This window comes from Lygodium microphyllum, chromosome 8 (genome assembly GCF_053477565.2).
Source record: "Lygodium microphyllum isolate KBCC chromosome 8, Lygodium_microphyllum_v1.1.10, whole genome shotgun sequence".
Taxonomy (NCBI): domain Eukaryota; kingdom Viridiplantae; phylum Streptophyta; class Polypodiopsida; order Schizaeales; family Lygodiaceae; genus Lygodium; species Lygodium microphyllum.
In genome coordinates, this window is record NC_141142.1 from 139,897,507 (window position 1) to 139,909,247 (window position 11,741).

Genomic DNA, 11,741 nt, shown 5'->3' on the forward strand with positions numbered 1-11,741 from the left:
CAGTTTTCTATGTCTTTGGCATGGAAAGCAGGCTGCATATTCTCTCTGTCACTCCTTTGTTTAGTGTAGATCATTCTTTTCTTTTTGCTTTCTCTTCTTCTCTCCTTTCTCGTGTTTGTGATTCCCTTCCATTGCGCACTCTCACATGGTATTAGAAACAAAGTGAGTATACGGAGTTACCCCATCGAGAAGAGACCCCTCTGGCTGAAAACACAGATTTTCAGCTATCTGGTCCTTGCTAGAAACACTGATTTTTTGCATACGATTGCTCCATATGACTCAGCAAGGCATCTATAGTTTTTCCTTCATGAAGATGTAGCCAATTTCCACCGTTGGAGACCATCTATAGCAAAACATAGATTTTTGTGGGTGTTTGCAAGTATTGTAGATATGAATACAACCAATGCAATACATTGAGGCGATCAATCTTTCATTTGGATTGAGAAATGTTGAGATCTAAAGACTGTGAAAATTGGATACTACAAGGATGATTGTGTTACTAGCATTGCCTCGGAGAGAACCTGATGTCGAAGTCGAGTGTACCAAACACCTGAAAATAGAGAAGATCATAGCATGTCTCTGTGTCCATCATCAATGTCTCGCAGGAGCATACAAGACCATCCTGTCAAAAATGCCCCTGAACATAGGTGACCATGGATTCCCCGCCTTTGGCCAGACCGCCAAAATGTCCCCTCATGTGAGCTCCAGACGAAAGCCTCCCGCTCTCTGTCAGATAACCAGCTCAGCATGAACCTGGATGTCAATCCTAGCTCCAGGATTGGATTCCGCCAGACTGAAGTCGATGCGTCAGGGACGTCCCTCTCTGGAACCTGTGCACCTGTATAAAAGTATAGATGAGGCGCGGCTGCCCCATCTGAACACCCGCTCACACTCCCTCTCTGGCACAAGAGAGTCGTGAGGGATGACCTCATCACCACCACTAGAAAGCAGCCGAGGAAGGGGCCACCAAGCCCTTCCCGCGATCCGAAGAAGAGGATCCCTTCCGCGCCTTGGACTTCACCTTGGTCGGAGGATCGGAGTCGGAGTCTGATGAAGGAGAGGACTCATCGGTAGAGTCAACATCCCGCTTCGTCTTCTGCTGCTCCTTCCTGGAAGCCGCTAACTTCTTGCAGTCCTTCCGCAAATGTCCCTTCTTGCCACAGTGGTAACACTGGGCCTTCGACTTCTTCTTCCCGTCACCCCTCTCTGAAGCTACATAAGCCTCACCTCCATAATGTGCCGGAAGCCGCCCCTGTAATCTCAAGGATGCCTCATGCTCAAGAAGCATCGAGGTCATATGTGTAAAACTGACAGGAGTCGATGATGTCTGCGTCCGCAAAGCATTGGCCACTCCATCAAACTCCGGGGGGAGCTTGTAGAGGACCGTTCCGACGAGATGCACCTCGGGAAGAGCAGATTGCATGTGCCGAAGCTGGTCTTGTACCTGCGTAACACGAAGAAGAAAAGACTGAATAGTATCTTTCGGCTCAAACTTCATCTGCTGGAGCTGGCCATAAAGTGTGACGGCCCGCATGGTGGAAGGTGCCTCGTACATCTGCTGCAACTTCTGCCATACTTCAGGAGATGTCCTACAGGAGGTAACCGCCGGTAAGACCGCTTTAGAAATACACCGAAGCAACGCCGAGTAAGCACGGGCATCGTCCGAGTCCCATGTGAGCACCCCTTCCTCATGATTGTCCTCATCAAAGTCTTCAGGAAGAGGAAAAGGACGGAGAGGTCGAGCAATAGCTCCACAGACGATGTACCATAGCCGCTTCTGCACAAACCAAGCTTTCATGACAGCACTCCATGTGAGATAATCAGGTCCATGTAACTTATCATCAGTGGAAGTGCACGGAGGAGCCATATGGAGAGGATAAGAAGAGAAGTAGAGAAGAGATGGAATTTAGAGAGGAAACACAGCCAAAACACAAGCACAGACTACAGAAAAAGAGAGTTCACATGCAATAGAACCCAAAATTTGATCAATAGAAGACAAAAGCTGCTGCAGAAAGTCAAAAAAATCAGTCAAAAACCGCCAAAAACAGAGAAAACGGCCTGAAGGAACAGCCACCCAGCCACGAGAGATGCTGAATCAGCAAAACGCAGGCTGTAAACTGGAGAAAAACAGGTAGAAAACTGTCGCCAGCAGCTGCAGATGAAAAACGCAGGCAGCAGAGGGTGCGTAGGCAGCAGAGGGTGCGGAGGCAGCAGGCAATGGCAAAACTGCAAAAAACGCAGGCTGAAAACAGCCCCAAAACAGGTCGCCTGGCTGCGACAGCAGTCATCTGATCAGCAGGGGTACAAAACAGTCCTGAAATCAGCAAGAAAACACAGCAGAAACACAAATCCTGAAAACTGATACCATGTCAGAAGTGGAGCAGCGGTGGAAGCATAAACATGTGCTGAAATAAACTGCTGAAACACAAGACAAAAAGAGAAAAGAAAGAACACGATACAGATGAGAACTCAGATGTATGCACGGGAAATGGAATCCATATATCTGAACACGAGACAGTCGCATACAACAGTGAGTCACAGGCTGCGTGGGCACTGGCACTGGCTCCTCTCTCCACAGAGTCTGCAGATGGTGAAGATGAAGTGACTGACTGAGGAGGAGCCACTGAGTATAAATAGGCTGAAAAAGTGGGGAGCAATAATGCTGGTCGGACAGCATTAAAGCTGGCCGACTGGTGCATAAAAATGCCCCAATGACATAAAATGCCATACCAGAAAAATACCTAAAATACCTAATAAAAATGCCCAGCCCAGATCAAGCTCAGACTCACACATGAGCTGACAAATACTCTGCTAACAAGAGAGCCTACCTTGGTGACAAAGGTTTTATAGTCCGATCATTGGCGGAAAGCAATGGAAGCCGAGTTGGATGCTATTGAGAGGAATCTCACTTGGTACCTTGTGCCTTGTTCCTCTCATAATAAGGTGATTGGTGTCAAATGGGTCTTCAAGATCGAGTACCATAGGGATGGCTTTTTGGACAAGCACAAGGCCTGCCTTGTTACTAAAGGTTTTGCTCAGCGTCGAGGCATTGATTTTCATGATATTTTTGCCCCCACTGCTCGTATGGCGACGATCTGTGCTGTTCTTGCCTTGGCTGGTCATAGGAGATGGCCCGTCTTTCAGTTGGATGTGAAGTCGGCCTTCTTGAACGGCGACTTGAAGGAGGAGATCTATGTAGAGTAGTCTCTTGGCTTTGGATCTTTAGATGGGTGGGTTTATAGGTTGAAGAAGGCCTTTTATGGCCTAAAGTAGGCTCCGCGTTCTTGGAACAAGAAGATTGACTCATTCCTACAAGAGAAGTTGGGATATTGGTGCTCTAAGGTCGATCCGCAGTTTTATGTGCACACTTTTGAGGGTGGTTGTGTATTGTTTGTGTTGATGACTTGATTGTTATAGGTGACCATGCACAGAAGGTCGAAGATGTTAGAAGTGGTGCAACAATGGAAGCATAAACATGTACTGAAATAAACTGCTGAACACAAGACAAAAGAAAAGAAAGAGATAACACAATATAGACGAGAACTCAGATGTATGCTCGGGAAGTGGAATCCATATACCAAGACACGAGACAGTACAGATACAATGTGAGTCACCGGCTGTGGAGGCATTGGCACTTGCTCCCTCTCCCCAATAAGTGTCAGGTGATGAATGAATGTGGAGGAGGGAGGCTGACAATAAATAATCTAAAATAAATTTCTAAAATATGACAGGTTGGCCAGGATTAAATGCTGGCCGACTGGCTGTAAATAATGCCAATCCACAATAAACAATGGCAAGTAAAATGCCTAAAATGTCTTTGATGCTAGCCTACTGAACCACAATTCTAGACTCAATCATGAGCTGACTAATCTGCTAACAGAAGAGACGAAGGCAACCTTACATCAGAAGCTCGAGATGACGGATTTAGGACTTCTCCATTTCTTTTTGGACCATGAGATTTATCAAACTTAGAGGGGGATTTTCATCTCTTAGTAGAGATATGTACAGGAGCTCTTGGTGAATTTTGAGATGGAGGATTGCAAGTCCATTTCTACTCCTATGGATCCGAATTGGAAGGCCACTTCACACTTAGGTTCTCCTTTGGCAGATGCTATCTGCTACCGTCCTAGCCCTCTTAAGGTCACACAGATCGGAGCAGCCATTTCCCCCCATCTTCATGTCTCCCACAGGGCACGTCCTTTTGGCCCTAGGATGCCTATGATGGCATTGTCAATGCAAGTGCATGTTCTTCCTTCTCTTTGCAAAGAAGACCAATTGGACGGATCGAATTATTTGCTTTGGTCATGCAAGGTTGATTGGGAGTCTGTTGCCCACCCCATTCCCAGTCTTGTGGAGGATCCTTGCAATGGGTCGATGATGGATCATGCACCTCTATGGGATCAGCTCAATTATAGAGCCCAATCTTTCCTCTCTATGAGCTTATAGGATTTTGTCCTAATGCATGTGCACAGGTTGTGGTAGGTAGTAGAAGTGTGGACAAAACTTGTTCTTTGTACTATCAGAGGACATTTGCCCATCGAATCACTTTTGAGAAGAAGTTATGAATGCTCACATTAATGACTCTCCTTCCATTCTATAGGATCTTTGTCAATATTAGTCATTGTTGGTGACATTTCTATAGTGCCTATTAGTGGTGTTGGCACTTAGCCATTATTGCTAGCTTGTTCCTCGAGATCCATTCCAGAAGTCCTATATGTTCGTAGTCTTTATATTCCTCTCATTTTATGGCTTTACTTGACTTGGTACTTGGGTTGTCTTCACCAAGCAAGCCATGCTATTGAGGATTCTTATTTGGGAGCTGCTTAACGATAGGTTGGCAAGGGAGTGGCCTCTACAAGCTCCATTTACCTTCTCTTATGTAGGGTCCTGTGAGGCAATTCTCTATTGCTGCACTCGTTCTTGCTTGTGCACCATCTATTCTATAGGTTCTTTCCCATCCCCTACCCTCCCATTTGGTTAGCAGTCATGTTTGTCATGCCCATCATCTCTTGCTTGCGGCCTTCGGTTTGCATCTGACGGGGACATTAAGGGCTTTGACATGTCTACCGTGTGCTTTGATGGAGGAGGCATCTCCTTCTAGAGTCTGCATTTCTTCTTTTGATCGGTGTCTCGCATCTATGCAACACCAGATGACTGCAAACTGCCACATCAGCATTTACTGTGCAGTTGCCATCATTTTTTACAGCCACATCAGCAGTTACCAGCAGTTCATGATGCCACATGAGCATTTTATGCAGGTCGGATAGTATTTATGGCCTTATCTATTACTGGTTGGCTAGTTTCCAGCATAGTTGGCTATTTATAGTCATATCCAGCTGGCTGGTCATTCATTCACTTTTTCACACAAAGATGCTCCATCCGGTGGCTGCAGTCTTCTTTGTCTCCAGCCTGGATAGCAGGGTGCATACTGTTCATCACTGTCACTGTCGACGATGCTGTCATCATTATTCAGCCTGATCCGGTGCCCTCACTGATGTCTTGGGCTGCATGTAGGGTCCTCATTGTACTCAGCCTTATTCTTTGTTCAGTGTAGATCATTCTTCTCTTTTTGCTTTCCCCTCTTCTCTCCTTTTCTCTCTGTGCTCGTGATTCCCTTCTGCTGCATGCACTCACATCCGGTGCCCTCATTCATTCTTTGACTATGTGCAGGGACCGATCTTTCATTCTCTTCTTTTTCTTCTTCCATTCTCTTCTTTCATTGTAGTTTTTCTCTTCCCTCTAAAAGAGAAGACCACACTAAGCTTGCAGTTTCGAGCAGATCCGCCATGAAGAACAGAGATTTTCTGCCTTATTTGGGTTTTTACAAAGTGTTCGGGGCATCTACAACTTCTCTTTGTAGGGTGTAGCTGATTTTCCCTCTGTTTAGGCAGCCCAACACCAAAATGCACGAGTTTTTGTGTGTTTACAGGTCTATTTGAAGAGTTATAGCTGCTTGTGATGTTTTGAGATCTTGATTGAACCCTGAATGTAGGGAAAAAAATTTGGTCTATTTGATTATGGACCACTGTTCTCTTCCCTACATATGGAGGTCAATCAAGCTATATTGGTCAAATAGAGCTCCATGCAACAGCATAATGCAAAGTTTTCCCTCGGGCCAAACTATCATATGTCCATGCATAATATGAGAGAGAGAGAGAGAGAGAGAGAGAGAGAGAGAGAGAGAGAGAGAGTGTGTGTGTGTGTGTGTGTGTGTCTCTTGTAACCGAGATTATAATCTACAGGGATATCAGAGAGTTGAAAGATGCAGAGTGCAGAGTGTGGGCTGAAGTTGAGAAGCTGAAGGTGTCACTTGAAGATCACAGCCTTGAGCTACGTGTAAAAGTTGCAAATGAAGCTGAAGCAGCCTGTCAACAAAGGCTTGCTGCAGCAGAGTCAGAGATCACGGAAATCTGGCAAAGGCTAGATGCTTCTGAAAGGTAGTTTCCACTTGTTCCGGCTGTGTTCAAAGTTTGTAATGAGGTGACTATGCCAAGACTTCTCGATGGGAAGCTCATTGTGATCCTATTTTTAGAGTGGTCATGGAACTTAATGAGGCTGCAAAGATGAAGAATGAAGAACATGATGCTTACCTTGCGGAAATAGAGGTAATCCCTCTGGTTGATCTTGTTATTTAAAAAAAAATTGGCATGTTGCTTGTAGAGCAAACTCTTCAATGATGCCGCTATCAATTTTCTGAGTTTGACAGACCATTGGGCAAGCGTATGAAGATATGCAAACACAGAATCAACGTCTGCTGCAACAAATCTCTGAGCGGGATGACTACAATATTAAGGTGAACACATTTCTAGGCATTGTTCAAAATTTCTGCTGGACTTGGTGTGACCAAGCTCACCATATGCCTTCTCCATTGTTGCAGCTGGTCTCAGAGAGTGTGAAAGCAAAACATCTTCAAGCTTCTCTGCTTGACGAGAAGCAGGCTCTTGTTAATCGTATCCAACATGCAAGCTCACTTGCAGATGCACACAGACAAAGAGTCGAGAAGCTAGAGGAGCAGGTTTTATTATAGCTTAATCTTAAAAGTGTCTGAACTATCCAATGTAATGGAAATGTTAGTCCACCTAAGTCAACTCTACATTTTGATTTGTCTTAATTTCAACATAGCAGGTTGGAACATATATTGAGCAAGTTGGCAAGGCAATGGAAGATGCAAGGAAGCATGTAAATGCATTAGAATTACTGAAGAGGCGGTCAACTCAGGGGGAAAAGGAGTGTTCTGTGATAAAGTCTTCTGTTGAGGCTGTCCAAAAAGAGATTGAGATGCGTAAAGTCAAGACTCTAGACATTCAGGCACAACTGGACAAGGAGAAGTAAGTTAATGAATTTCTGTTTGGAAGTCAGTTGTCTGTGAGTGCACCCGTAACATCACTTGTTCTTGTTTTCAGGCTAGCAAAGAAAAAGGCCCAAGAAGAACTTGCCTCCTTAAGGTCCAAAGCAGCACGCTTAGATGTTCAAAATGAAGGTAGTCCTCTAGTTGATAAACTCCAGGAGGAAATCAAAGAGTACAAGGCCATCCTGAAGTGCAGTGTCTGTCATGATCGGCCCAAGGAAGTAAGCACTGTGCATTTGACTTGTAAGCATGGGCTATTCTGATGTGAATCATATATGTTGGCTTTGTATCTTTGGGTTGTGGCGTATGCTACTTTGTTCAGTGTTACAGACAACGGGGATCTAAAGTTGTGTAGGGTTGAACATGTCCATGTCCATTTACCATCTTAACTTGGCATGAGAGATCTGAGGATGATCTATGGGAGTTTGTAGAAATCTAGGAAAATAAAGTTGATTCTCTGAGAAAAAGCTTGGTCTTGAATTATAGTAACGTAGAATTTTGGCTATCTAACGTTGAGCAATTGGCTTCCATTCAGTGTCCAAGCATACTGTACAGTGACTTTGCAATACAGGTGCTTAGCCTCGCAAATCTATGTGGGGTATGTATGGGGTGAGGTGGGTTGTGGTGTTTTCACATGAGTTGCAATGGTAGAGGAAATCAAGGAAAAACAAACTTGAATTTCAGAAAGAAATAACTGGCAAGGGTGAACTTGTATGAATAAGGAAGGATAGGTCTAGCCCGTGATGAAGCATGCTGAACAAGATTCAGATTGACTTTTCACACTCACCACAACAGCATGCTGGACCCTAGAAGGATGCGAGTTGTTGTGTGCATATGCTAGAGAAATTGTCTTGGACAAATAAGGCAAGGTCTATTATACAGACATATCCATTTTTGTTCCAAACCCTGTGGGGTTTTTGATAACCTTGCAAGAGGAGAATGCAATTGCTCTAGATAGCATTTATTTGGCCTTGTCTATGAAATATGGAAGATATTTTGTTGGGTTCTTTTTAGTTCTTTGTCCAATGCTGCGAACTTTTCTGGTCAATCATTTGACTGTCCTGAAGTTTATTCTGGTTTTGAGTACCTGATTAGCTGCCTGTTGTGACAGGTGGTTATCACAAAATGCTACCATTTATTCTGCAGTCCCTGCATTCAGCGAAACCTAGAAATACGCCATCGCAAATGTCCTGGTTGTGGAATCAATTTTGGGCAGAATGATGTGCGCAATGTATACATATGAACTGGAAGGTGGTGGGAAATCTGATTGAACGTCCACGTATGTAGTGGCCCGCTCAAGATTGCTGCCCGGAAGGAATGTGCCTAAGTCTGCTTCCAGATGTGTGGACTCCACAAACAGTGCCATTTGACATTACTCGGATTCTTGCAGAACTTTCATCTGTGTTTGTCGGTTACCGGCCCCTTCTCCTGGCAAAAGCTGTATTGTAAGCTTAACCAGACATGTTGTGTGGCTGAGATTCAGAGTGAATATGGTTAGTCATATTTTAACTGGATCTCTCTTCAGCCATCAGCAACATGGTGGATGTGTCTAACGAGCTGGCTGTGTATATAGTCTTTCAATCCCATCACGATGCAACATTCAAATCAGTCAGTCTTTGCAATTTTTAACGAGAAAGATCAGACATAGTTTTCAATGTCTTAGGCACTGTGCCTTACGGAGGTGCTGGTGAGTGCCTTGGTTCTGCATGGATTAGTTGTTCAGTCTTTGTAATTTTTCAGGAGGGGTGACCTTGATTCTTATGCATGTGTTGTATTGGCGCACTTCCAAATCATCTGTTGGATAGTCCTCATTATTGATCGTTCTAACTGTTTCACTTCAACAGTGTTTCACACTGTTCTTATTGTGATATCAAAATTTAGTTTGCCACCAGTCATATTCAAGTTGGCAAGAACCAAGTCCAATTTAAAAAAATGAAGTCTTGACAAATGTCAATCTGAGAGCTAGAAAAAAGGCCAGCTACTTCAAAGAAGGAAAAGTTTTTAAATTGAAGTCTCGACAAATGTCAGTCTGAGAGCTAGAAAAAAAGTCAGCTACTTCTACAAAGGAAAATATTGTATTCTGTACTGATTATACTGCCTTATGGGGTCAAACAATGCATCTCTCAATAACGAGTCATTGTAATCTGAACTTTATCTCTACGAAGCATTTTAGATGCAACTTCTAGCTCTTTAGGTTGGTTGCTTACAATCTAGTAGAGGTTCTTGGTATAGATGTTGACAAAACAGCTAATTTTGAGTTGCCTTGTAGTGAACTCCAGGGTACACTCCAGGCCATAGCTTGTAGTGAAAACTTGATCTTGTGAGATGTTTAGTCATGTGAACGATGCTCGGTTTGATGGGAACATCAGTTGGCAGATTTTGATATAGCCTGGATATGGGTTAAGTCTTGTCTATTTGCTTTAGCTGATATCAGGAACAAAGCATGTTTTGTAAGTCTAATGAAGTTTTACTTGCACTGTTGTAATAGTTATGTTTTAAGACCAAAGTTCACGTGTGTGAAGTTGAGTTACAGTTTTGGTAGGTAGAAAGGTTTTTATTTTTGCCGAGCTTACTTACAAATATAAACAAGTGTTTGAAGTAGAAGGGTTGCAGTTGTCTTATGATGAGTTCTCGATATCCACAAACTGAAGAATGCACAAATGTTTGCCCTCACAGTCCCAGAAGACGGTTCAAGCATACATGGTATTGGCTTCAAACTACTGAGTATAACAGCTAGGAGGCAGAATGGAGCTTGTTATAAATGTGAATCATTTGTACATTGCTTTCATTTAGAAAAATGTCCATTTGGACTAAGCAGGTATGATTGTACGGTTTCAATATGTTAGAAAGTCCTGCTTTATGAATCTCTTTTGTTACTGAAGCTCGTAATGGGTGCAGATAATTGTGGCTAAATATTTGCCATTAGAAGAGGTCAGGATGTTGCAATGAACTTTTTCAGAATGGTAAAATTTGCTTCTTTTAATGGCACATTATAGGTTTAGGTGTTGAAAGCTGGAGTTATTGTTCTCACATGCTTGGTGTTTTCTTTGGGACTACACAATCTGCTAGCAAGATCATGATGTGTTTTGAGAAATCCTATTCTTACTCTTGCAGCCTTCAACATTGATCTCATTGCTGGTTGAATGGAAGTCTATCTTTAAAAATCATTATGTAAATGGTGAGCTTACAGTGCTCTAGTCAGGTCAAGAAACAGTTGCAGCAGCTGGCGTGTAGATGGTTGACTGAAAAGACTTTTGAATGCATGCCTCTTGAGAGTTAATAAGTGGATGCTTTCAGAGAAATACTCGCTGCAGATGTCCTAGGGACATTTTGACAAGCGTTTTGTGCAGAAGTGGCTGCATAGCAGCTTGGACAGCCTCATTTTTCATGTTTAGGGAGTCTCTTGGGCAATAATGCCATAACTTCTTTTCTCATGTCAGCCAAACTATCCTTTCATCTGGGCTGCATGTCTATTAACCCCTTGCTCTTTGTCAGTGCACCTTGCTAATTACGCAAAATTTTTATAGGTTTCTATGATGAGACCATGGTTGTATATTCAGTTCTTGGGGTATTATTACTGCTGCTTATGTTGTTCAAAACCAGAATTTATGACTATAAATGGGACTCTCATTGGAACTTATGATTGCAATCAAGGTTCTCATATTCTCAATGTTGCAAGTGTTTTATATCGACCATTGCTTACGGAACATGTGCAATTTTCTATTGAAGGCATGACGACAAACAATTTGTATTTGTATACGTGAATTCTCACAATATATATTTGGATTAGACTATGTACCACCTTGGGATCTTTTACATCGCAGCCTGTTAGCTTTCTAGTCTTGAATGAAGGTGTGTTAAGTCTTAATTGTTAGCATTTGAATGATGAAATTGAATTAGAACTTGATACTTTGGATCGCCTTGGGATCATTCACTTCGCAGCTTGTTAGATTTCAAGTCTTTAATGAAGGTGCGTTTAGCCTTAATTGTTAGCATTTGAATGATGAAATTGAATTATAACTTGATATTCTTACCAATTGGAAGGTTGATTCTTTTGATGCCTTGTGCATTTGTAGAAAAGTGTAGTGCAAGGACATTGTATACATTAAGCCTACATATAACTAACAAGTTATAGATTATGCCAAACAAGTGTCTTGTCAAGCACCAAGTCACTAAGAAAATCTATAAGAAAGGCTAGAAAGACTAGATTTTAATGACACCACATTGACATTCCACTGCCTACATCAATGCTAAAATTTAGTCTCATTGTTTTTTTGTGTGTCAAGTCATTTGACATTTGTTCTTAAAATATGTGAATGTTTACTTGTACAAAATTTGCAAATGTTCCAAGTGCGGTGAACACATCCTTTTTTATGGTGTCTTTGAGGACACA

The 11,741-nt window shown here is 42.7% G+C and overlaps 1 protein-coding gene across 4 annotated transcripts in view; it reads left to right on the plus strand.

Moving 5' to 3' along the window:
• LOC148032937 (E3 ubiquitin-protein ligase BRE1-like 2) overlaps positions 1-11,003 on the plus strand; it is a 28,084-nt gene extending 17,081 nt beyond the window's left edge. Inside the window, exons 13-21 of one of the 4 annotated variants that reach the window (XR_015691688.1) lie at positions 6,243-6,437; positions 6,533-6,605; positions 6,707-6,793; positions 6,878-7,015; positions 7,123-7,328; positions 7,404-7,569; positions 10,025-10,166; positions 10,247-10,311; positions 10,463-11,000. Coding sequence is in view for 3 of the 4 variants with exons in the window: in XM_087683618.1 (XP_087539744.1) it covers positions 6,243-6,437; positions 6,533-6,605; positions 6,707-6,793; positions 6,878-7,015; positions 7,123-7,328; positions 7,404-7,569; positions 8,460-8,591 (997 nt within the window). In the remaining variant the exon portion in view is untranslated. Of the gene's footprint in view, positions 1-6,242; positions 6,438-6,532; positions 6,606-6,706; positions 6,794-6,877; positions 7,016-7,122; positions 7,329-7,403; positions 7,570-8,459; positions 9,112-10,024 lie in introns of those variants that run through there. The other 3 variants (XM_087683620.1, XM_087683618.1, XM_087683619.1) reach the window with 3 other exon arrangements.
• The last annotated feature ends 738 nt before the right edge of the window (positions 11,004-11,741 follow it).